Source organism: Gavia stellata, chromosome 31 (genome assembly GCF_030936135.1).
Source record: "Gavia stellata isolate bGavSte3 chromosome 31, bGavSte3.hap2, whole genome shotgun sequence".
In the NCBI taxonomy this organism is placed as follows: domain Eukaryota; kingdom Metazoa; phylum Chordata; class Aves; order Gaviiformes; family Gaviidae; genus Gavia; species Gavia stellata.
In genome coordinates, this window is record NC_082624.1 from 5,771,835 (window position 1) to 5,798,368 (window position 26,534).

Below are 26,534 nucleotides of genomic sequence, written 5' to 3' on the forward strand. Positions count from 1 at the left end.
GGATGTTTTCAGACACCATTTCACTTTCTGCTGATTGTCATCTCTTTACAAGTGTGTTAAAGCTGCAAGGAAAGAGATAGGAAATAAACACTCACCTAGAAACCCCTGCAGACGCACCAAAGGAAATGGCTTATGCAGCAATAAACCCAGTCCTTGAAGTAAAGTTTTTACTACCACAGCTCGTTTAAAAAATTAAACTCCTTTATTTGGCAAATTAGAAAAAAATCAGGCTAGCACAATAATACAAGTAACGATCATGCTAGTTTCATCTTCCCTCTCCCCCACTGCATCCATGATTAGAGACTACAACCTGGCACTCATTAGTCCAAATTAGCTCAGCTGCGATTGAAAAGACGGACTTAAAGCTGGCACCAGGAGCAGGTCCTGCACTTCATTTTGACACACACTTCCCACGAAAAGGGATGGGACAGCTCAGCTGGCTTGAAGGGAGACGACTGACAGTGCTTTCTGGAGTAGACACAAGAACACCCACCGGACAGGGCACACCAGATTGCCACATTTTCCCAGTTCTTGCTTCAGAACCTTTCGTAACCGGGCTGTCCTCCCGCAGGCTTGCACGCCGAGTGCCTCGCTCACTTCCCAGCGGGCCTGAAGGGACTGACGCCCACAAAATTCAGTGAAACAAAGCAACACAGGCCCCTGAGCAGGACAACTTACCAGCACTGCAGAGAGCGCCTGCTTGGGTTTCAGGTTCATCGTCATTTAGGCCGCTTTCCTGCAGATCACGACCAACCTCCCCAAAGCCTTCCCCTGCCCTAGCACTGAAGGAGCAGCAGGAGAGGTGCCAGCAGGACAGAGCCCATCCCTATATATCTAGGTGAAAGCTGGAAGCAGCAGGCTTTTCTTGGTGCGCTGGCGGTTGTTTGGATTTGCACAGAAATGGTTTGTGGCACATGGAGTCCATCAGAGGAGGGTAATACTGTCTGTAGCAGAGGTATGCAAGCACGAAGCCGATCACTGAGCCAACCAACACATCTGCGGGCAAGACCAGAGGAGAGTTAACTTCCCTTTACCCTCCCCAGCTTCATGACTGAACTCCCCAGCAGGCAGCTCTTCAGCCTGCTCGGAGCTGAGCTGGATCACCAACTTGACCCTTGGCTATAAAACTAAGCTTGGCATATGTTTCAAAAACAAAGAGAAAGACATCACCAGCTTGCAGAGAGCAAAAAAATTACCACCGGAGGAGTAATCAAAAAACCCAAGTTGCCATCGTGGGCTCTAAACACTTCTGTGGCAACACAGACAACCCCCGCACTCAGTGTGCCCCCAGTCAGGGTACCCGGTTGTGCCCCCCATCCAGGTCCACAGGCAGACGCCGACCCACCTTGCCAGTGGTGCTTGTAGTCGCAGGTGCGGGACACGGCGATGAGGGTGGCGAGGAACAGCGGGAGGAGGAAGGCACAGAGCCGCAGAGCCCTGCCTCCCCGGCCGGGAGCAAAGCAGCGCAGCTTCCCAGCTATGTAGAAGGCAGAGAAGGCAAGACCAGCGAAGGCGACTGAAAGAGAAGCGTGTCGCTTCAGAAACAGCTCTGGGCTCTGCTGTGGGCCCTCAGCCAGACCTTCACCCTCTCCCCTGCTGTGGTGGAAGGGCTGAAAGAGGACGTCTGCCCTGCCCATGCAAGCCAAGGGAAGCACCAGCTCGTGAGCGATGGAGGAGCCATAGAAGCTGGTTCCTGGCAAGCATCCCTCCTCCCAGGAGTCACAGATGGCTTCAGATTACATTTTTCACCCCATTGCTTTGCAGAGGGAAAGCTGAGGCCCCCTAACAGGCCAGCGAATGTAGCCAAAGCCACGGGATGCACGAAAGCAAACCCAAGCTGCCCTCCACGTGAGCTTCTGCTCACCACGGTTCATCTGGGGCTGCAGCGGGTAGGGGACATGGAAAACTTACATGAAGCGTGTCCGCTGGGAAAGCTTTTGCGTCCCTCAGTCACTATGCCAGGGTCGCCTGTGCACACTAGCTCCGCGTTCGCTCGACCGTCCGGGAAGCATCGATAGAAGAAGTCCGGCCGTGGTCTAGGGCAGAGAAGCAAACAAAGCACATAGCCCTCGGGCCTGCGGTGCTCCCAGCGCTGTGCTCAGGAGACATCTGAGCACCCAGCCCTCCCATGGAGCACCCACATCCAAATGCAGTCGCCAGCCACCTTGCACAGCTACCTCCATTGCGCAAAGGGAAGGCGGCGTGGCGCGACCCAGGCTGCGAGAAACGCAAAACTGAGCATCGCACCCAGCTCCGCTCCTGCCTGGGCAGGCAGGGCTCGGCAGATGAGAGCCAGGCTGCAGCAGCACACCCTCACCAGCCCACCACCACGCAGGCAGGACCCGGTTTAGCCCCCCCGAAGGTTAGCACTGTGCTGATCTTCCCTGCCCAGCCCAGTGGAACAAGTGCCTTACAAGATCCAAATTCCCAGGCAGCTTCAACACAAGCCGCTCACGCAGCCTGCGGGCACACCAGAGCAAACCTCTCAGGCTGCAGCTCAGCACAGGTAACTTTTTGCCACCCCAACCACGTGGCCTGGGGAGATGAAACCATCCCATCCGCTCCCTGTAGGTGTGCCAAAGTGCTCCTGCCTGGTGCAGGCCTGAACGAGCCCATTTAAATGATGCCCAGGAACAGCAGGTCCCTACCAGTGTTTGCTCTAATATTTAATTGTCTTCACAGCTAGAAAAACCACATTCTTTCCAGGCTGAGTTATGTCCAGCTTCTGGCCCTTGCTCCTGCTGCTGTAGCTCTACCACTGCGCAGACGTGCCTCCCCTCTCTGTACGGCGCAGCTAGGAATGAGCCAGTTTCTCACCTCCCCACAATGAGCTTCAGGGCATTTGTGAAAACCCCGTTCAGGGCGAGAGCAAGGCTGGCAGCTAGGAGAGAGCAGAGAGGTCACGTCAGCATCGTCCCCACCTGAATCTGCAGCTTCGAGGCATGTTCAGGCATGGGCGGCACTCAAACTTCAGTGCAGCCACACAGCTTGGCTTCGATATCCCTGGCACAACACTTGTGCCCCAGCAAGAGCAAAGGGCTCATCTGTGAGACCCCTGGCTCACAGCCACAGCATCAGGGCAGACCCCTCAGGGGGCTGCAGCTCTCTGGGATAAGGAGGAGCTCACCAAGGCAGGCTTCCCGCGTGTCGTCTCGGTCGGCGTTCATGAACACCCTTGCCAGGACAATAAGCAGTAAGGGAGACAGAAACGCGATGAACTGCCACAAAACGAGAAGATTGTTAGGTGTTAGCAAAGCGGATTTAAGGACTCTCACCAGAACACAACAGCGATTGCTCACAGCGGCTATATATACTTTCCTTCCCCAAAGCCAAGCAGCAACCTGTCCTCTCCGAACACTAGGCTTCTATCAGAAAGCAAACCCAACCCCAGCTGTATTTGCAGGAAACCCTGACTAACCCCATGCTCCCCAGAGCACGGCTGTTCCTCCCGTGTGTCACCCAACGGCAGCGCCTCACGTACAAAAGCCCATGGGCTGCTGGATGTTGCCTGTACTGAAGCACAAGAAAAAAAAACCCAGACAGCATAAATAATGCACTATAAATAATACGTGCACTATAAATAAGTAGTGCACTAAATAGCCCCTCTCTGCATCCCCCTCCTTCCCGTGCTTTACCCACTCAGTGCACGCGCTCAGCAGAGCAGCGGAGCCTTCCCTCCTCTGAGGAAGGCCCAGCACATCCTCAAGCTCTCAAACAGCACCTCTGGCACGAGCGCGCTGCTTTGGCTGGCTTCGCGTCCCTCCTGCCTGCAGCCCCCTCTGCTCCTGCTTGCGGGTATCCCTTCGCAGCACCAGCCACAGCACCTCAACTCTCCCCGTCACTGCAAGCACAAGGATTAGCTCTTTGTCAGCAGCACCCATGCTGCTTGTCAGCAAAAAAAGCAGGAGCCGCTGATTCAGAGAAAACCAGTTATCGTTCACAACATCTCAGCGGCGACTGCTGCTGCGAGATTTCACCCCGGGGACGTCCACGGTGTGTCCGACAGGCTCCCAAGAAGTCTGCTACCACCCGAAGCCTGGCATACGTCCTGCTTTATGCCGCCAAATCCAAATGCTACAACAAGGTTTTGTCCTTTAATGTTTAGTGCCCACCTCTTGCAGAAAATCAGAAGTGCTATTTGCTAAGAAAGTGGGTGCTTGCCCAACCCAGGAGCCACAGCGTCTCAGCAAAACACCCCTGCTTCAGAGGAAGAGACAACCCCTTCAACAGACTACTGTCTACTTGAAATACAATGCTTACAGTTTTATATTAAACCCTTTTTAGAGAGCCTACAGACCTAGGGAAAACATGTCCACAATAAAATTACGCTATAACTTTGCTGAAAACAGCTGCTTTCAAGGAAAACGTTCCCTGATAGCGAGATACACGCTACCCTCTGTGGCGCTAGTAATCTGGACGCAAAATTGATTATGAACAGCAGTGAAAAGTCCCCACCAGTTTTTATAAACTTAGTTAAAATCCCAAAGACAAGGCTGAATGGTAAAGCCTAAGAAGGTGACAGAAATGACGGTAAACGCTGTCTAGTTTGCAGTAACATAGTGCACTTTCAGTAGCACGCATTAAGAACGACCAGCATCCGCAACACAAGCCTTTTAGCGAGTGGGTTTGCTTTAAAAGGATAGCTTGTAACTAGAGATGAAAGGGCAGCTCACAATTAGAAAACCGAGTAGAGGCAGGAAGCGGCTGAACTTACAAACATGGGCACTGTGGGTACGTGATCCGCTTCGGTGTAGGGGTTCTTGTAAAGCCACATCTCCTCAGGCTGCACCACGCGCTGGAAGGGAGGCAGGAACTCCGTGACCCTGCCGCAAAAAGGAACAAAGCCAGGCGCTGGGCGGGCTGCACCCCAGCCCGCGACTCGGAGGGCCCGGCCGAGCGGCGGGGCCGCGGGCAGGAGGCCGGGCCGGGCCCGGCCGGGCCGGGCCGGGCCGGGAGGGGAGGGCCGGGCCGCCCGCGGCGGCCGGGGCACGCCTCCTTCGCAGCCCGCGGCGGGCCGAGGCCGCCCGGCCGGGCCCAGGAGCCCCGCGGCGGGGGCCGGGCCGCGCCCGCACTCACGCGAAGGCGGCCAGCAGCAGGGCCCGCACCGCCGCCTCCGCCGCCAGCTCCGCCGCGCCGCCCGCCCGCCGCATGGCCGCGCCGCCGACGTGGCGCCGCCGCCCTCCCCGGGGCGGGGCGGCCCGGCCCCCCCCCGCCCCGGCCCCGCCGCGGAGCAAGGCAGCCCCCCCTCGTCCCCCCGCGGAGGGGCCCGGCTCCCTCAGGAGCGCAGCCCCGGGCAGGGGCGGGGAGCGGCGGCCGCAGCGGGAGGCGAAGGAGCCCCCCGGGCCCCCCGCTGTCACCCCGGAGCCCCTCGGGGCCCGGGAGCCGCCGCTCCCCCGCCCCGGGTCGCCCCCCCGGGGCCACAGCCCCTGCTCGGGCAGCGAGACGGAGGGAAAGGCGTTTCGGCGTTGGAACATTCAGAACGATTTATTGAAGTCAACCTCAAGCAAAAGTTCAAATCAGTGGAATGTCATTAAAAACCTTTCCAAATTAATCCTCACGGAAGCAAAACCACATCTGAATTCCAAAGTATTTGTAAAATAAAAAAGGCGACATCTCAGTAAATATAATGTACAAAAATTATATGTTCCTACCATCACACACATTCAGTAAGAAGCTAAAATATTACAGGCAATTCTAGATACACTATAACTAGTTGACAGTAAGCTATCTATGTACAGGTTAACCAAGCTTTACAGGTTTCACACTATGCAAGAGAACATGGGCCGAACAACAAAACCCCCAAAATATCGTATATCTCAAAGTCTATGCGGCAACATCAAGTCATAATACAGTAATGCCCCAGTGGAACATCGCCAGGGAAATTTAACACTACTTCGTTAGTGTCAAGAGCTTCTAGTCAACTTCCAAAAACTCCTTTAAGATATCGACTTCAGTGAATATTGATGCTTTGCTATTAAAGACTCGAGTGATCTCATTTAAAATAACATTTCACAGAATCTACAAAGTTTCTTACAGATAAACAAAGTCTACAGAAATAACGACTCTACAAAGGTCATCCTTACAGGTAAGAGTACACGGGAATGGAAACGGAATCTGCAGGTATCTGTGTTGTGCAACACCACTCGCCTGGAAACAAACGGGTTTAGTTTCTCACAGCAGCCCCAGGTATGCGCACACCCCTCTGCGGAACAAACACCCTTATTACCAGCCAGCTGAAACAGTCAGTTATCACATTGTTTTCTGTGGCAACGCCAACGATTTGTTTGAAAAGGAAAAAAAGTGACACCGGGAATGAGATACAGCTCGGCCAGTGAACGGGAAACGGTTTTCTCCATCCAGTCTGTTCGTAACCCAGAAGCGCGTAGGAACTGCCCAGAGGGTCCCGTGCCCGGCGGTGCGAGGGCGGGGAGGACCCCCGCCTCGTCCCCCGGAGCTGGGAGAGGCAGCACCCGGCAAGGCAGCTCGTCTCTCGTCCGCACAACCCGCCCAGGCAGCTCCTACCACACGAGAAACAGAGAACGGGTGAATGAACGGCTTTGGCAAATTCATAGGCGTTTTCCCTTTTCGATTTCACATTAATTACAGAAGTCTTCTATGCAAAGCACAGAGTTTCAGCTTAACAACTCCCCTCTCTCCAGAGCAGTGAGACAGCCCCTCACAGGGGTAATAAGGACCTGAGCTTGCCACTCAGGAATAGAGTATAACAGGAAACAGCTTTTTTTTTTTTCTTTTTTTGCCTTTTTTTTTTCTTTTTTCCTCAGAACAACATTGTGAATACATCCAAAGTGTAGGAGTGTATCATAAGTGCAAATGTTTTTGCTACACAAAGATAAATGGCAGGGGAAAGCTGATGGAAAACTGAAAGCAAATGGACAGCATTACTCCAAGGTGCCGTCTCTCATGCAACACACTTCTTCAACACACGCAAGCCTGAGACAGCTGCTTTGAAAAACTCTCCCATTTGCCATAGATTCACTGTACAGCGGGAGCAGAAAGTAACTTCAGGGAAGTCAAAGACATCTTCAACGTAGTATACAAAAAAAGTCATGTATAAATAAAAAAGCTGTATAAGGAACCGCAGAGCTTCAAGTACATTAAACCCTGAATTCAATGAGGCAGAGGTTTCAATGTTAAAGTGACTTACTTCGTACCAGCGTAGGACATCCCCCCTCCCACCCTCCTCCCCCACCCCACCCACATATTTCTGTAAAGTTTCAATATATACAGATTTTATGCTGTTAATTACATCTAGTAATTGTGTCTTTCCCATTCTATCCTGAAATCAAGATACAAGAAGTTTTTTAGAAGAAAGGCCAAAATTAAACATTCCAGCCCTATTACTCCATTTTAACAGATTCTCTAAGACCATGGTGGTGACCAGAGAAGGTAATTTGCCCACAAAATTGCCTTTAACGTTATCCTTCCTGAGCTGCAAATGCCTGCAACAGTCTATTGAGAGGACAAGTCTATACTAATAATCTGACAGCTACAGTAACGAATGCTTGCACCATGTATTTAGAAAATGGCCGTAACCAGCCACTGCACCATTTGGCCACGGTCTGCAGAACGTCTGCGCTGTGCTAAGGTGCGCACCGTAGAGTAAAAGCTCCAGTAAACAACAAAATCCCGTTAACTTTGCAGAGCAGCTCAGACACTGCGCTGTAGAGAGCGCACAGGTGACAGAGCTGGAGTCAGGTGTTCGCCAGAAGTGTGGTGCTACCTCAAAAATTTAAAACAAAAGTAAGGGAAAAGTGTGACAGTGCATTCCAGTTAAGGAGCAACTGACAGTCTTAAACAGCAGGTTTAAGTTCTCAACCGAAATCACCAGCAGTTCTACGGATTTCTTCCAGGCCCCAGCATGAAACGACCAAACTACCCAATATTACTTATCTCATTTTAGAGACCACACACATTTAATTCAGCAGCTGACTCCCCCTGTGCTGATGCCAATTAACCAAAACAGCTGTTAATCTTTTCCTTACAAAGGAATTGCATTATTGTTCTATTCGGTTTGCGGAAATGGGGTTAAAACCCGTACTTTAACATTTTGTGTTTGGCATATAGAACAAACCTCCTACAGTTACCAAGATACTTTGAATTAGGTATTTTCTTATCTCAGGACATTAACGGTTTTTGAAAGATTCACCTTCTCTCCAACAGCATGAAATCCAGTTCAGACTTTTTGCTCCTAAGTTGTACAATCTTATAAACAACCTCCTATTTTCCCTTTTAAGTCTGAGCCCAGCTGTTGGCTATTATTAATCTTTTTTTGGTGGAAAAAAGGAGCACCTGTAAGAAGTCTGAAAACAAAGTTAACCAAGACATTAAACGGCATGGCACAGGAGTAGCAGCAGGCCTCAATTCACAGCATTTTACAAGTTTCTAAGCCTTCTGTGAACCTTCACATGTTCTGCGATCCTCTGTGCACCGGCACGTCACGGCAGCACGTCTCACGTGGCGACTGACAGTTCAGGGCTATCGTCTGCTCCCTGCCATGTCACACGCTCGTGAGGGCGATCTGGTGCTACCACACCATTTCCCTCCAGTCAGGAAGTCGCCACGGACACAGAATGACAAAAGCATGTAGGTGCACTCACATGGTAGCGTATTTGCAATATTCAGAATGTTCTGACTAAGAGAAAAATCATCTCAACATTACCAAGCCTAATAAATAATATAAAGTAAACACATCAGGCCTTACAGACACTCTAGCAAGAGCTATGCTTGGAATTTCTGAAAAGGTTGAACACCCCCAGTAAGAGCTTAAAAAGAGACATTTATCACACAAAATGTTAAGAAAAATAAAATCCTTTCTGTAAATTTTTTTTTGTAAAAAATACCAAAATATAGCACTGCTTTCACACAAGAATAGTGTTTCAGACATTCACTGTAGTACGGACCACAAGATGAAGTGCTTTATAGATCCCATTAGCCCTCTGCACCATAAACCGACCCACGAGATATCTGCGCAGCTATGCCACCCAAGACACCCAACAAGTTTGTAGCAAAGGCATCTGCAGACCGCTCAGAAGATGAACTGCCAGATCAGTTAAATGGCACAGCAGCTGCTTAAAGAGACTGTAGTGTACTTCGTAATTTTACAATTGCACACAAAAAAATTTTCCCCCTGTAAATAAATTTGAGGACGAGGAGGACACCAGCCAGAGGCAAGACGTGCTCCAAAATCCCACATGTACTTTTTCAGCCTACTACTTTCTTGAACCGAGAAGTCACCATGTTCCTGTAGGTTTAGGTAAGCAGTTTTCCAGACACAAGGTTCTTAATTCAACTGCTTAATTTAGCCAGCTGCCAGCAACACTTGATATGAGTTCTCTTCATTCAGGATTTTTTCAATACCCATTAGCAAAAAGCCGGCATGAAGTCAGCCAATATCAGTACACAAGTCAAAAGTACACTCTAACTATACCAGGGCAGGGGGAAATGCACAGTGCTTTGTAAGAGTGGGGGCTAGGGGAGAAGATTCACCAAAGACTAACTTCAGCCTGGAGAAACTAGTCCCCCTAGGCTCCTTGCACAAGAAATGGGGAGGACAGGTTTTCAAAAGAAAATCTGGAGCGGGAGCCTACCTAAGCCACTTCAAAAGCCTCACTGAAGGAGCTTGTCTCTCTACTGATTAACAGAGGAAATCCAAGAGACAACTGTCTCATGAGGCTGAATTTGGCTGCTGTGAATACAGCCTGTTACCCAGACATAGAAAATACCCTGTTCATTGAAGAAGTGCTGAGAGTTTTCTTAGCTCCATTAATAATGGAGATTAAAAAGTCAGAAGACCCCTCTCAGCAAAAAAAAAAAAAGTCTAAACATTCGATCAAAACAAACATGCACATGGGTCGGATTCCTTAAGCGCTCAAATTTTCTTTGAAGCTAATGGGAGTCTGAGAAGGCGGCAATAAAGAATCACACTAATATAACTGCCATAAAACAAGTGCGGACTTGGCAGATGACAAATACATATGCACAGAACAATCCTCCATCTAAAGAAGTCAATGGCAGAGCTCCCACTGGCAGGATTAAGATCTCCAAGTGTGCTGCAGTATGTGACCGAGGCCGGGAGGCTCTCCTCTAAACCGGGAGGAATTAGGCGGGATAAAGAAATGACCATTGTGCAATTAAGCTCTTTCTGAATTTCCACCTGTCTCCAAACACCAATTATAGCTCTCGAGCAAGGAACCATGATTTCTTCCCTGCTTAAACAATGCTAGATCTCATATTACAAGCACTTCCAAGAAGTCATACACCTGGTTTCTCACAGGAAAAGCTTTACAATAATATTCATAAGTTAACATGATACACAACCTACCTTCTCAAAATGCCTCTAAAAATAAGTACTGGAATGGAGGCATTTCAGGGTCACCTGGTCTGAAACCCACATCTGTCTTTATGGCATCTCAATCTTACACAGAGTGGGGAGGCTTTATTCTTTTCATAAACTAGACATAAAAGTTACGTTGGCTTTGCTATTTTGTTTTTAAAGACACGTTGACTGATCAAAACCAGATCTTCAACACCCTTTAAAAATTAAATAAATAAATATGTTGCTATGCTTTGCTTTCTACACTCAAAGAACATATTTTAAACAGAATATTCTTTTCACTGTCAAAAGGTCTAGGTTTTTCTTTGAAGGCCAAGACATTTCTGGTTTCCAACAGTAAGAGCTGCTGTAGCACATTCAAGGGTAAAAGAAAGACCAAACAATAAAAACCGAACACCACTGCCTGCTTCTGCTTGCTAAGATTAAATGGTCCCGTTCCCAGTTCACACACGACGGCTCCGATGACAAAGACTGAATGTGTCATAGCAGTCTCTTCAAGTTCATCGCCTGTTTGCCCCTCTTCTCCCCTCCCGTTTGTTTTTAACCAAATTCACTCCTTTGCTTCTTCTACAGGATTCTGTGGTTCCAATTTGCACTTTATCTTGCTCCAGTACTCGGGTGCCACAGGGGATTTGGGGTCATGTGCAGAGCAGCAGAGACGGCCATCCAACGCTGATGCCACCAGGGCTCCCTTCTCGTGATCTTTGCAGAACGAATGAGGGCAAAACTCACAGAATGAAACTGCAGGATTGCTACAGATGTCGCACTGATGCCACGGACATTCCCACTTTCCTGAGGATGGGAGGGGAAGGGAGAAGAGACAGGAAGCTGAAATTAGTGCATTTCGGGGACAGCACTGGCCTTTAACCCTTACTCAATGTTGTAATTGTTCAGGTGAATGCAAAGTAAGTTCAGAAAAAACAGATCTTACTGTAGTTGCTACTTCTGCTTCTCATTTGCAAGAATCTGACTGGAAACAGTTCTTAGTCATTTTGCATTTTTTAAGGCCTCACTTGGCTCAAAACATTGCTGCATGCATAACCAGAGTTTAAAAGAGTTACAGCAACCTCCTTTGGCATCAAGACACCACATGTCCTTGCAGGATGGAGAGTTTGTTTTGTACATTTTTCTGATTTGTGAGCATCTCTTATTGATCTGGACACAGTACTCGCTCAGATGGGTATCTCCAAATGAAGTTTTAGTTCAACTGCCCTGTACTTTAATGTAGAAGACTGAATGCCTTAGTTTTGAAAAACAAGCGAGAAATGGCTCAGAGAAGAACAAGTCGTGTAAAAATATATTTGAGCATAAAAAAACCCAGATCCCCCAAATGATTCAGACATATATTTGTATGACCACGTGCTGAACTGTCAGACTGCAAAGGTATACTGAACGTAGCAAAAAGGAGAACAAAAAGCTTCTTGCTGCTGTGTCCAAGCCTTGCTGAAGTCCCTTTTGACTGGGTTACTGCTGAGTAACAGGGAGCACTCTCCTTCACAGGGACATGTCACACCGCATTTACAGTGTGTCAAGACCCGCATCCCAAAGGGTGAGAATAGCACCAAGTTGGGACTCCAGACCTCTAATGAAGTGGTAACTAGCCTACCTGGGCCAGGCTAAAAAAACCAACACCCTGAACTTCAAAGAAAACCAAAACCAAACACAAAACCCTAACTCAAGTTGCTTTTGGTGCTAGGATGCTATCATTTCTTCCTCCAGCAAATAAGCTATTTTGAGGATAGTTTCCATGTTTCTAACATGCTGAAAAGGCACGTGACAGATTCAGCTTCACTCATGGCAGCCTTTTGGTTAATTTAATCATAGACTAATCTGGACTTCCAATTATTTTCACTGAAGTCTTTGGAATTGGGAAGATTAAAGAGATAAGGACTTTTATGAAATCCTGCAATCGGATTAAGATGTTGTATTGCTGAATAATTTGAGCCCTAGCTACAAAAAGCGATGCCTTAACATGGAAAAAATCAAATGGAAGATACCTGCCATTAGGATAGGGTAGATAATTTAAACACATTTCCTGATTAATTGAGCCCTATACATCATGCCTACTATGTCAGCAGTTTGAACCATCATGTGATATGCACTTGGTGACCTTGGGACACCAAGATGAAGTTTATATTTCAATCAAAGTAAGAGGAGGAAATTTGATCCAAGAAAGAGATGCAACAAGAACAACATTAAAAATTATTACAATGCCTCTCTGTCCATCAGTCCTCATTTAGGAACCTGATGTATTTCTACAATGGGTGGTATTGCAAAAGCAAATATGCTGCATTTAATGTTAAAGAATACTGCATTTCAGCTTGAACATTGTCTTGCTGCAGGAAGGAAAAGGTGAATAGGAAGCCACACGATTGCTCTTACCAAAAGGTGGTTGAGTCAGGTTAAGGCATAGGAGGTGGTATGCTTTGGGACAGTCCTTTTTGTCACACATGACCAGTTCTCCCCCATCTCCACACTGGAAACAGTTGTCTTCATGCATCTGCTTCTGTTCTGTTTTTATTTTCCGTTTCTTCTGCTTTAATTTTGCATTCTTCACCTTCTCTTCATTTGCTGTTGCAAATGCTGTCTAGCAATTACAAAGATCACAGCATACAGTCACTTTATAAACTCCTTGCATTAAAATTAAATCAACTTTCGGTTATCATTTGCATGAACTATGCTTAAATTAAATCCACTCAAAAAAGTTTTGAAGCTCTTAAGAGCCAGAAATGCCCATCCACATGTATCTTAATTAACACAATTTGGCAAATTAACTTCACCCTAGACACAACAGCACTACAGATCATAACTGTAAAACCTTTAGAGACTTTCAAGGGTGGAAAGTATTACATAGACTAAAGTAAAAAGTTAAATAAAACTAAAACCCCTCTGTGCCCTACTGTTACTATATCTCTGGATTTGGGAAGAAAAGCTTCAATTTTTATCCATGTACCTTTGGACGCACTCCTAGGAAACCACTGCAGTTTTCTGCTCCGCAATGACATTCGGTCCTACCATTGCCCAGGCAATCCAAGTTATAATTAAATGTTAACTCCATTCCTAAAATTTAAAGAAAAACAATTCACCCACACAGACACTGAGGAAAGACAGGCTTGTGACAATGACATTTCATTAGCATTTCTCTTTTCATAATCTGTGAGATCTAGCAGCAATATTTTAAAAGGGCAAGCTTGAAATAGTGCATTGATTTCATAAACTTTAAAAGTAGCAAATTTTGCCTACATCAGACATAAGTAGCAGCTATACTATCACACAGATCCAGTTAAAATGACAGATCAAGTAAAACACTTAACATGGAAAGATAATACCACACCAGACAAAGACTGGTGAAAGCATCAATGCTACAGCAAGTGTTTACATGACACAGAGTTAACATTGTACTTAGCAGCAAACCCTGTAGTTAGCTTTAACAGTAGCTTTCAGCTTTGAACCATTTGTAAGATCCCTGCTAAAACTGGAACTCAAATGTCTCCACTCCAATGAACACTGAATGACAAAGTACCTATAAACGTCACCCAGATGAAGTAATTTCAGAGAAAAAAACCTAGCCAAATTAGTAACTTAGCCATTTCAAGACAAAAGTATACATGCAAAATAGCGCCATCTTTTTACCTGCAGGAATATCACACAGAGCGAACAGTCCAACTCTAATGTCACCATTCACTGTCCATTTCTGTGTTTCACAGTTTGGATTACAACTATGGTTCATAAACCGAGAATAATTCCCCTTTGGGCCAGCATCTATTATCCGGTCCTTCAAATAAAAAGACAAAGGCAGATTTAGTACTTACAAACAAAAAAGGTTGCCTGCTGCCAAGTGACTACTAATGGCTAAGGCAGAAAAAAATATGTGTATGTTCAATTAGTTAAAAGTGGTACATTTTCCCTGCAGAGTTAGTTTTATGAAAAAGCGTCTGAATATTTGTGCTTACAGAAGTGGAATAGGCACAGAGTGCGTAACCTAAGAAACAGGCTTTCTGTTTCACGTCTTCACCCATTCCATTAAAGAGAAACACAGATGTTACCCTCCTACCGACACCTGAGTGTTGGTAGGAGGATAATATCAAACGCAGCATGATGCTTCTGCCAGCATTTTACCCCTAGTTTCAACCATAAACAGTTTATATTGAACGAGACATAATATTTACCTTTGTTACAGTTAACATATAAAAATTGGTTACGCTGTTTTCATGTGCACGTTTGATCCGCAACCTGCACTCTTCTTCATCAATTAGCTCGCCAACATATTCATTCACAAATTCTCCCTGAAAAGTAAAGGAAAACAAAAATAAGAAATCCATGCTTACTACTTCTTATGATGATAAAGGGAAGCAGCACAGAAAAAAGCATTTCCTATAAAAATACACTCTAATCATCACAAAAAGCATTAAACTTTAACCATCTAGTAGGAAAGATGTGAATATGTGCACGAGGTACTTGTTGTCCAAGCAATAAGCCCACCCAAAATAAAAAGGCAGCAGAGCCAAACACTGTTTCTGTATTCACTACACAAGCCATATTTGTCAATTCTCTAGAAACCTTTGACCTTTCATGCTTTCTTTTAAAAAGGACAATGAGACAATATTCATAGATTCCTAAGGAAACGTGAGCTATTACAATGGCAAGTATTTTCCCTACATACTTCACTTTTATTAGGACTGGTAATAGTCAATAAACTCAGAACATTTGCAGTGACAAAGTTTTAATGAAACACAGATTATACAAAAATTGTAAATTTAAAAAAAAAAAAAAATCACTAAAACACATGTTTAAAAGTAGCCCTCCAGGCCAACAGCGTGTTCCCAGCTTTTACCTAAGGGAATTCAGAAGAGCTGGGACATGCTTGGTACCTTGATGCAAGGGAGCCAATACTCAGCACTCTGAGCATCAGTTTCTCAAGACAGCCACTTGCTGATGGTTTAAAACACCATTAAAAATAGCTATTTGAAATACTCAAATTCAGGTGTCTGACAAGCACCTGATATTTCAAGAAAAACTCTTGTAACGTACAGAACCAACATGTTAACAAGCACTACCCTGTCAGTGTGCTCGGGGCAGACGCCTGGGCAAGCCACCTCTGAGATGCCCTGAAGGCTGTGACAGGGCTCCAGGCAGTAATGCCTGTCCCCGCGTGCCCTCGCCCGTGGCCGTCACAACCCAAACACGAATGAAGAACATGGTAAATGAAAGCGGCAAGGGTGGAAATCAGGCAATTTGGGTTGCGTTTCTGAGAGGTAAGTCAAAGTGACTCAGAAGCCTGGTGCTCGTTAAGACCGATTTACAGGTTGGAATAGTCTGAGTCTTATCTAACACACCTTCACTTGATAAAAATCACTTAGATGCTTCTGAAAATTTTAGCCCCAATCAAAGGGAAAAAAACGCAGTCCTTTCACCGCCAAGTTGCTTTCAATTCAGCCTGTGTGTGTGGGAACACCTGGACAATTCAACAGAACCACCAACAGTTTTCAGTAAAGCGCTTACAGGACACAAATGCATTTATAAAGTTTGCATACTAAATTCACAGGAACTCTACTATAAAAAACCCCCAAAACCGGCTATAAAAATTCACCAGGTACTTGGGACAAGAATAATAGTAGTGTATTGAAAGGTTTTTAAACACAGCTTTTCCCCCCACTATTCCTCTAGCTACTTGTTAAATCAGTCAGGTGTCTGTAGGTTGAAAAAAGTCCCAAACGCAGTCAGAAGTTTCCACCTATAACTGATGGAGTGGTTAACTGCATCCTCACTGAAAATGGTTTGTTAAAACACCACCAAATACTACCCTACTTACATGCATGCTTGTCACTTAAACTGCTAGACAATATTTCTCTATCTCAGATTTCTAGAGACTGTAAACTACATTTTAAAAAGCCAGGGAGGTAGATGTCTAGTAAAGACGGACAAAAGCAAAGAATTCACAGTTGAAATTACTGTATGTAAGCCCAAAGCTTTCATCTTGACATTGCAGGACCTCTTCAGTGGATTATCCTACACACTACCTGTGCATACAGTTAAATACCACATTGCTTAATGGTAAAAGAATCAATTCAGGATCTCTTCACTTTTTCTATACTTTCTAATTACACTGGAAGCTAAACTCTTCATCCCACAGTGACCATCCAATCCAAAACGTCACAGCAGCATTTCCAGTCTGGAGAGCAGCCACTTTCTCTCTACAGAGCAGAGTCGTGTAATTCTCGCATGAAGTTCAAGTCCACCAAAACTATGGCCTGTTTTCTCGCAATGAGAAGTGCCAGGATACCATTGCTGTTAAGATGAGTGCAAATTCAAACTGAAGAAAATATGAAGGCAACCAAGAGCAAGAGTTCTCTAGAGCAGAGCCTTGAGGACGTGGGTTACATTAGAAAAACAACTTGTCCTGAAGTCTTAAACTGTCCAATTCCATCCGTGGCCATAACTGCATCTTCTACTACTCTTCAGGTATGCTCAGCCATCTCCTTGTTCAGAAACAACGAAGCCTGCATGAGTAAGAGCAAAACACACATCCGTCCATCAGATCCATTCCTCTGCCTGGGAAGTTCAAGCAGAGGTGAAATCCAGGCCAATCATCCTCATGCTTGCCTCGAAGTACAGCAAAGACTGCAATCCAGCTAGATGAGGATTCTCACACTTAGATATGCAAGCTTAAGATTTTGTTTTTCCGTATCAACTATTGCGTATCCCACCTGAATCCCAGACTGGTATCCCCAGCAATACAGTGTGCAGCCATACAGTGTAAAGAAAAACCAGTGATCCACATCCAACGGCTTCCTGAGAGTCAGGGAAGAATACTCCCGTTCCCCCACCTCACTGACTGCACCCACTAATACTCTCAACGACGCAGACCATTCTAGTATTTAAGCCAAAGTCCGTAACATTTCCTGAGGCTAGTCAGTCCTTGCTGCTTTTTGTTATAATAGCAACATCATTTCCATCAACAGAAATCTCTGTATCTTCATTATTCTTCTCTGCCTTCTTGAACGTCTAAGAACCTTTAAATTTTGTTGTCCAATGCAGCCTGATCACCTCAAGTGTTTCATTAATCCCCTGCAAGTTCTTCTGAAATAAATCCAGGCTGAAGAGTTGAATACCAGGAGGCTGAGAAAGCTGACTCGTTACCAGATGTCTGTAAGAGTAATACTGTGAACTCCCCCACTCCAAACAACCCACTAACAGGAAAATAGCGTCAGCACATTACTGTAATAGCATAAAAGGCAAAAGGACAGACTGAAGAATAACCCCCTGAAAAGGGGGCTCTCAATTCAAGCTGCCTCCACCCACCCTTTGAGCTTCTCTCATATTTTGTGATCGTCATTTGCTGGCTTATGATAAGGATGAGGTGAAGAAAAGGGAAAAAAAGAGACAAAACAAGCAACTTCTTTTGCCAGCCCTCTAAGATTTCATCATCTTCAATGGCCTTATTTAGGGAAAGAAACCATCATTCAGACTACTTTTTCCCAGACCGCTCTCTCCCTTTTTTGCCCAGTAGGCAGTGAGATAATGCACACATGCTCTTTCCCTCCACCAAAAGAATTCATAAATTCACAATCACCTGGAACTAGCTTTTCTTCCTTAAGTATCACGGTTAAGACGCTTCTGTCAAAACAGCTAAGCAGACTTCACCATTACTGCTTCACCTACAGAAGTTTCATGTCTTTTTAACACAAAGCATTTACTTGCAAGCGCTGACATTTCTTTATGCATTCATTTAAGGTACACAGAGTTGCAGTGTTGTCACTTAAAACCACACTGATGGCTATCACAGCCTTTGTCCTTTGTAATTCTACCTTTTTAATGCTCCTTTTTGTCCTGAGACCCCATCCACGTCGATCAGTTTTTATGATTTCAGCATCAGGGTACAGTCTTTTGGTGAAGCACTGGTTCTGACAACGCTCTCCCGCTGGGCACACCTGGGGATGGCACTCATACTGCAGCATCCTGTTCAGACACTCCGACTCCAGGCCACAGGGGTTCTCGTCCGACGGCTTGCAGTTACAGCGAGGGATTTCTGACAGATCAGCTACCTGAATCTGAACCTTCCCTATTACCTTGTTGGACTTTGGAACAAAGGAAAAAAAGAGTAAATGAAGGCGACAATGCACAAAGAACACAAACTCAACAGCTTTACTGGAGGCCAATCATCAGCTGACACAAGAAGGCAGGAAAACAATGATTATGTCATTATTTTCCTTCCAGACCCTTTTGAAGGATGGTGTGTCACAACAAATACACTTCCTGCAGTTCAGAAGCAGACACATGCATGTACTTTTACAGATGGCATCTGTTGCCACTCAGCTGCCAACTCAATTGGGGACATACACTGTTCAGAGAAGCCAGTAGTAAGCAATTTAAGTGAAGAACATTAAATCTCATGACTCCAGACAGTACAGCATGAGTCTCTCCCCAGTAAAATTACTGGTTCAGTAACTCAAAGCATACAAAGTTTATCATCAATGGGATTTCTTCCAACTAAAACCAAAAACATTGAAGAAACAACACCAAGCCCTCTGTGTCCAAAATTGCTGGCAAGAGTTAGACTCCGCAGTCTGCAGTAGGATGAGCAGTCAGTATTCCTACTAACACTGAGTTCAAACAAAGTTTAGTAGCAGCCAGCATGTATCTAAGACACATGACATGAGCTTGCAACCAGCAAAATTCTACCTTAGGTAACACTGTTCTTCAACAGTTAATTCTCTTTCACAAATAGTCTCTTAAAAGAATGTTTTATGGTGCTATAGGACAGAACAAAAGATTCTTGAAAAGAACAGCAAAATTATTTATTTGAATTTCCTTAAGCTTGAATTATGGCAAATATCGGTTTAAATACATAGCTTACCAATGCACAGAATAAAAACAGGAAAAGAAAGAAGTCAACTCACTTTAATGTGTTTATAAGGTGGAGGTTTCCTTGAATTCCTTTCAATTTCTAATGCCTCTTTGCTTTCTCTTTGTGCTTTCAGCTCCTGGAAGCGCTTTGCCGCTTCTTCAAGTGCTGTGCAAGGGAGTTCAAAATAGAAAGCAATTAGCACCAGCTGCTGATAATCAAATATATACATGTATGGTTTTGTTTTTTTTTTAAAGCTAGGAATAGAACTCTATAAACATAAACACAAGCTAAAGATGAGTTATTGCAGTATATCATTAATCTATCATCAGGTACTTTTCAGTAGGTACGGAGATACCAAACAATGATCCCATGCAGCAGAGCACAAGCTCCATCTTAACATTTCCCTGTTCGTGGAAGAATTGAACTTGCCCACAATACACAATGAGTAGGCACTTAAATAAACATATTTTTATCTGCAGTCAAGGGATCTACATAATGTTTGCAATTTTACGTGAACACAGAACACTAGTCACTTAATATTCCCATGCAGGTTAAGTGGTGATGGAGACACAAACACGTGGAATTTTTGTCATAAACCACTATAAACTTTGTTTGATTTTACCTTTCTTGAAGGTCTTGTTAATACTAGTTTGCCCCTCAGCAAAGCTTTTATCTCCTTCAACATAAGGGAAAACTCTGCCCTGGTGTACCCAATAGTAGTCATGTGAACCAAAGAAAAATACTGGGAAGTCCCCGATATCATGTTTGAGGCCCTGTATGTTGAGAGGCACAGACCTGGGATTGCAGATCTCTGCTGGCCACCACCTGAAAAGTAGGGGGGGAAAAAAAAAAAAAAGGGAAGAATATAAGTTCCTTGAACTATAGCCTTAGCTTCTGAGTTTGCCTAACTGGATTGAGAAATAAAAGCCAGTTTTTCTTTCTTAAAGAAATTAACTCCTTCCTTATGCAATCAAGGCTCCCTTTAGCAATACTCAGGAAACACCATGCAAAACACAAGAAAAGTTCTTATTCCAGATTTTGGAAAAGCCTTGTAAGAACATACGTGGCACAAGAGCGGACTTCTAAGATCACTTATAAATGCTTGTATCCCTGCAGGTGACTAACAGCAAACACAAGCTAGGACATCTTGGTTCTATAAGACAGCCCCTGGTTTTCCGTATCACTATTATGCTCTACAGAGCAAATGTAAGTGCAATCAAGTATTCATCATTGCCTGGAAAAAGCAGGAGAATTTAATTTAAAGGGAGACATCGATGCCTGACACAAAGTAGATGAATTATTGTATTTCTAGTTCTTGTTTACAAAGACTGAGCTGCTTTGAGTTGTCTTCCTGTAATTCTACAGTACATTAAAAACATCCAAAGCATTAAAACCCAAAAATAGCAAACTTGCCTGTAATTTCCAAGCTTAACCCAAACGATCTGCTTGTAACGTAGCTTCTTGCCAGCTTTACAGTCATTGCAATTCCAGCATCCCTCAGGCATTTCTATGTTGAGACACTCAGGGTGAAAGGAAGCTGGGCAGGATTCACAGCATAACAGCTTTCCACCTTTAAACAAAGAAACCCTGCTTGGTTTATAGAAGTAAGGATTTGCTTCCCCCTGTGCACAGCAATTGACAATCATTTTAAATCATTCATTCTACATTCTCATTTGCCTCACAGAAAAAAATGGCAAAAGAAAGGGATCGAGTCAAACTTAACAATGTTGGTTAAAAAAGACTGTGCAGCGCAATCATCTAATGTGCCAGTTGTGACTCTTAACGGCATCAGAAGATACACAAAAATACAGATGAGTGTTTTTTAAACATGAGGTAAGTTGGCAGGAGAAGCAACATTCCCAAAGGGAGCACTGCATCTGAAAGCAGTGCTGTTAGCTTGTATTTCTTTGGTGATGGCCAAAACAATGACAACTAACTAAATTTTCAAGAAACACTTTTTCAATCAACATTGTTATGACTGCATCCCTCAGCAATCAGTTAGTGTGCATCAAAAAACCCCGCAGCCTATAGGTTGATCAATGCTTTTCTGTACCAAGGACATTATAAAAGAATTGTAGTAAGTCTGTTTATTCCACAAAAAGGAGTTTACCAGTATGAGCACAGTACATAATGCAGAATGAGACACCACACAAGTTGTCCCCATCCCAAAAGTTCCTTGACTTTGGTTAACATTAATTTCTGAAGTTTACACTTATTTGGAGAAAAGTTGTTTTGGCTGGCTTATATTTTGGCAGATGTATTAAATGTGGAGAGCCACAGCACATCTCTAAGCCACCCTCAGCAAACAAAGCAGCTCATACAGTAAGACTTGATACATTACACATATTGTAGTATTTTATATATGTAAGTATATAAAATATATATAAAAATTTATATATCTATAAAAACGTGTAAGAAATTAACGAGTTTTTGCATCCCAGATGGAAAGTCTGGGAGAGACTTGAGAGCATTTAAAGCAATTTTCAAGCACAATATCAAAAGAAGTGTGAATAGTAACTTTCAAACATTTATCAGAAAATCTTGTCCACCTATAGACTTTAAAAAATGTCATCGCATTAATTGATTGTTGCATGTCACAATAAGCATTCCTTAAACAAATCAGTTGCATGACCAATACTGTATTTCCTCTGCTAAAACCAGTAAAATCCATCCATATGGATTTTCCAGAACTCCCCAAACCCATAACAAAATTTTAACTTCTAAAATATTTTTTTGCAAATGTTATTTCAGAGGAAATACAGACCCAGTGTAAATTACTGAAACATTATCCAACATGGTAAAATGCCAAGAGATGCAAAAATCAAACAAAATCAAACACAAAACTTTCAGTGCTAAGCAAGGAAAAAACCCGACGCTTTGCTCTCAGGATGCATTAGTAAGATATTGCTCAAGCTAAGCAGAGGGCTCAAAATAATTTTTGTTTTCAGGAATTACAGGAACTACTGAAAGCCATCAATCTAGCAACGTTCAAAATAACCTAACTTTAGAATGGTTAATTGGGCACCGTTTCTGAACACTCTCAGGAAATCAAATTTCTGTGGGGAATAAAATATTACATCTGAGTATTTTATACAGACAGCAGTTATCTCCCCATAAGGTATTCTGAGATGCTACAGCACCACCCACACCAGAATAAAACGACCTCTCTCTCCCGGAGCTGCAGGGGTTTCTGCACAGGACAGAAAGCATCTCCTGCCACTCCTACACACAGCACTGCTTCAGAAAGCGAGCACCCGTCCCGCGAGGAGGGAAAGGAGCACTGGCTGTCCCAAGCTGGCAGAGGTGGAACACGAGGCCCAGGGGCTAATGGACACATACGCAGGTGAAACCTCGCTGCCTTTCCCCTTCGGACATCCTCTGGATGGCAACAGGACCCACCCGCGCTCAACCTGAAAATTCCTTTCTTCTCTCAGGCTCTGCAGAAGCTACCTAGAAGATCTGAAACAGAACATCCCCCCTCTTCTTCCACATATAAAATCAATTTAAGAAGCTGTTTTACATCACCCTGGTAAGTACTGAACTGCAACAACATCAAGCTCTATTTGCCACCTCTTCACATTACTGTGTAAATAGCTTCCATGAAGCTGGAACAGCCTAGGCCAGATACAAAGTGATTTAACCTCTTTCAAGGAGAATTTAGTGACAGTAATTATTTTAAGCCCTTTTGTAATAAAAAAATTGCCAACAACATGAACACACGTTCACAATAACCAATGAGTGAAGTTTACTGAAAAGCAGTAAGTGGTGCTTGACAAGCAGACATTTCTTGTTTGATTTAAAGAGAGAGAAAAAATAGAAAAAGCGAAAGTAAATTAAAGAGAAAGAAACTATGTTGGTTACCTTTCTCACATTTCTTTTTGGAAGCTGACGAAGGAGGAGGAATCATAGGTAATTTCATCAACTCAGCACGATTTGATTCATTCAGTAGGTAGTGGGACTTATAGGCATATGAACTGAACAGGGGGTCTGAATGATCCTGCACTACCAACCCTATACGAAACAAACAGAAAGAGATGAGTTGCAATGAAACTACCCATGATTCCATAAAGGAGAAAATAAAATAAATCAAATGAACACCTCTAATGCATTTATGTGTGAATGAAAAAAAGAGAAAATAAAGAAAAAGAAAAGTCTGACAGAAAGTTTCTTCGCTAAGAAAGAGGTTATGTGTCTGAGAGACTAAATTAAAATATAACTGGAAAAACCTATGATGAATAAGCTGCTTTTAAGTGGAATTTCAATTGTGCTTCTACCCTTAATCTGTGCATTTAAAGAAAAGCACAAGAAAAGCAACCAATTTCATATCTGTGTGAACCACCCTCCCACCCAAATGAAAAAAAGCAAGCTAATTTGAAGAGTTGGGGGATGACAGTCACTGCGTCAAAGGTCATGCTGTTAGTTGGGGCTACAAAATGAAAAAGCAGCCGTTGTATACAAGAACTCACCATCCCACTTACTACAAATCTATCTAAAAGATCTTATCTATGAAAGTGTTTTGCCTTTATAATTGTGTTGGAAAAAAATAACAAGGGGGGTGTGTGTCAGTGATTCTGCAAGGTACCAGAGGGGAAAGAACAGATGAAAGTTCTGCCCTATGCCATTTGTTTTTAAGTAAGGCCACCAACCCTGCCCTCCCACAGCTACCACTACCAACTTAAACACTTCGGAGCAGTCAAGCACTCTGTTCTCCTATACGCATTTATTTCAAAGGATGTGTTTGCTTTTCTCTTTTCTCTTTCTCCACTTTCCTCATTGCTCCAAAGAGCCAGGCAGCTCAGGTGACAGCCCCATAGCTACAGACCAGAAGCATTTGGCCACTAATTCATGGGAAGAGCAGAGCAACTGAGACCCAAAGAAGCCGGAAAGATGAGCTACCATGATATAGCCACCAATTCTTTCCCTTGTGGGACGCACGCAGAGCTGAGTGCTGTAGAGAAGCTTTCTAACTGGGGTGCCTAAAAATCTGCTGTAAGGAGAATGGTGTCAGCCTACCTGGAAAGCATGTCCTCAGGAGGATTCATAAAACAAGTATGACCTGCGCATGCAGTTATGTGAACGATAACGTGCTTTATGAAGGATATTTCAGGAAGGTGAATAAGAAGTCTTAAAATATACCGTATTTCAAGTACCTCATGATAAGCAAGTTTGCATATTTTATAGATTGTCTCATATCTACCTTTTCTCACTTCAGTAATGTTTTGCATCTAAATACAAAGTTTCTCCTGATATCAACTAAAACTAATTAAGTAACCGTTCTCACATACAGATGCCCAAGTATTTCTAAAGCATTCAGTTCCCCATTTCCTTCTGAGCAGGTACTCTCAGTGCTCCTGCCACAGATGCTGTCCTCACCTTATGTCCCTCATGCTGACCACATATGACTAGACAGGACTCAATTCAACCCATCCGGGGGAGTTTGCTAAATGTAAACCTCGCACAATCTTTCTTCGGTGAAGCACACTGGCTCCTGATTCCAGCTACGCCTAGTAGAAACAAACCCCACAAAAATTTTCTAGAAGAACAGTACATAGTTGCTGTAAAATACAGAGGATTTAGTCAGTGGTAGTGGTTTGTAACTTTTCGAGTTCTCATAACTAAGACTCTGAATATACAGGACAGGAAATTCCATCTGCTGGGGTTCAGAGGTTACTTATATTGCCAGAAGAAAATACAGACTTCTGTAGTTTCATCTCTGATGAAGCTAGGTTCAGGTATAAACAGAATTACTAAAACAATGTCAAATGGGAAAAAAAAAACCAAAACCCAAATAACCATGAAAATTTTCTTCTGCACTTCATTTATTTTTTAGAAATAAATGCAGGTCTGCATTTTCAGCAAGCATAAGACTCCCTTACTGTAATTCAGTTCTGGAATCATACTCCCAAATTCCGATTTCTGTGCCATATACGTAAGATGGATGCCAAATAGCAGGTATTCCTTTTCATAAAGCTTTTAAATATGTTCTACCCGAGAGAAGTAGGAGGTCTCTATTTTACACCTTTGTGTCACAAAGTATCCAAAACTTGGAGGAAAAATTCCCAAGGAGATTCACCTTCATATGTATCTGTAACAAACTACTGCAGATTTATAATCTAGAGTACGTTCTTCTATGATATTTGGATCTTAAGTCAGCTTCAAGCATCTGTAGTAGCTGGCCACAGGGTTAATAAAGTACAACTTCAAAGAGATTTATTTAGCTGGTTTGTATCATGCAATATATTTTGATACTACAGCTTAATAGTGTTTTGAAATTGGCAGAAAACAAAACATTTAGGATAAATCCAATGGTAGAAGCCTGCCATTGCTTTCCATTCACATCTTAGTACAAACACAGCTTTCATAATTGAGATCAGCAACATTCACATCAGCACGGTTCTCTAATGGCTAAGATCCTATGACCTACCTCATGTAGGAGCAGAACAGCAGGACAAGTCATCATCCTACCATACAGAATTCTTCACATTAATACTTACAGGGGCAGACTAAAGCCACCGTTGGACCTTGCCAAGAGACATTTCTAATCTGATATTCAAATCAGGGAAGATCCACAGAAACTCTTCTGTCATAAACCTATATCTGATCCTCGTACCAGACTGACTCCGGACAACTGAGATAAAAAACATAAAACCAAAGTGCTGAAAATATTATGGAACTGCTCTACCTACCACAGAAACTGTTTTTCATCATTCCACTCTAGCTCTAGAAAACAAACAACTTCTTTCCGCATATTTATGTTGGGCTTTTGGACATAACCATTGGTTAAATTAATAACGTTGAAGGACACGTATTCATTTTTCTGAGTTAGCATCTGATGCAGAATGCCCCAAAGCATCTATCTGCTAACAGAATGCTACATCACACATTTTCAGCTAGCTCTACTTCAGAGACACAGCAGCTGGTTTGGTTTTGTTGTTCAGATTGCGTATTTGTACGTGTAATAATACTATCAACCAACATTAATCACAAACCATATATAAGGCTACCTAAAAACCTAAAATGAAAGAGCGTAAGGGCACATACAATGTCAAATTTGCACGTGTACATTTACGCAATGCTGCTGTGATTCACACCACGCATACCCTGCTTTGGGGTGGCTGCAAAATGTTTAAACAAGCCCACAAAAGGAGAAACACTGACCCATGCTGTAAACATCTTTTTACACATTCGGAGGAGTTTTTCTAAGGCTCATTCTAAAACTTACTGTTTCTCTCTAGCCTCTGGATTTTTTTTTTTATTTTATTTTAAACTTGATTCTTTGTGATGGCTCCTTAATTACTTGGAAATGAGATAAGGGCAAGAAAGGAGAGAGCT

At 43.7% G+C, this 26,534-nt stretch overlaps 2 protein-coding genes across 8 annotated transcripts in view; both read right to left on the reverse strand.

The window, feature by feature from the left end:
- Window positions 1-45: 45 nt before the first annotated feature.
- PLPP5 (phospholipid phosphatase 5) lies at window positions 46-5,105 on the reverse strand. 3 transcript variants are annotated; one of them, XR_009484541.1, is made up of 7 exons: window positions 4,715-4,805; window positions 3,128-3,218; window positions 2,818-2,881; window positions 1,912-2,036; window positions 1,346-1,516; window positions 679-996; window positions 46-62 (listed from the first exon to the last, which is right to left on the reverse strand). XR_009484541.1 is itself a non-coding variant. In XM_059831471.1 (7 exons), exons 2-7 carry the CDS (start codon window positions 4,772-4,774, stop codon window positions 827-829), a joined length of 681 nt encoding a protein of 226 aa, XP_059687454.1. In that variant the 5' UTR covers window positions 4,775-4,823; window positions 5,077-5,105; the 3' UTR covers window positions 207-826. The 3 variants fall into 3 exon arrangements, 2 of the variants coding, with proteins under 2 accessions (XP_059687454.1, XP_059687455.1); XM_059831471.1 differs by lacking the exon at window positions 46-62 and adding an exon at window positions 5,077-5,105 and having other exon boundaries at window positions 207-996; window positions 4,715-4,823; XM_059831472.1 differs by lacking the exon at window positions 46-62 and having other exon boundaries at window positions 207-996; window positions 3,128-3,174; window positions 4,719-4,850.
- Window positions 5,106-10,581: 5,476 nt separating this feature from the next.
- NSD3 (nuclear receptor binding SET domain protein 3) overlaps window positions 10,582-26,534 on the reverse strand; it is a 34,910-nt gene continuing 18,957 nt past the window's right edge. For 2 of the 5 annotated variants that reach the window (XM_009807683.2, XM_059831370.1), the window contains exons 14-23: window positions 23,064-23,213; window positions 20,616-20,772; window positions 19,825-20,027; window positions 19,255-19,367; window positions 18,163-18,432; window positions 14,524-14,640; window positions 13,988-14,129; window positions 13,308-13,414; window positions 12,737-12,941; window positions 10,582-11,146 (exon numbers count right to left, since the gene is read on the reverse strand). In XM_009807683.2, the coding sequence (XP_009805985.2) occupies window positions 10,905-11,146; window positions 12,737-12,941; window positions 13,308-13,414; window positions 13,988-14,129; window positions 14,524-14,640; window positions 18,163-18,432; window positions 19,255-19,367; window positions 19,825-20,027; window positions 20,616-20,772; window positions 23,064-23,213 (1,706 nt within the window). In that variant the 3' untranslated portion in view covers window positions 10,582-10,904. Of the gene's footprint in view, window positions 11,147-12,736; window positions 12,942-13,307; window positions 13,415-13,987; window positions 14,130-14,523; window positions 14,641-18,162; window positions 18,433-19,254; window positions 19,368-19,824; window positions 20,028-20,579; window positions 20,773-23,063; window positions 23,214-26,534 lie in introns of all 5 variants that reach the window. The other 3 variants (XM_009807684.2, XM_009807682.2, XM_009807685.2) reach the window with 3 other exon arrangements.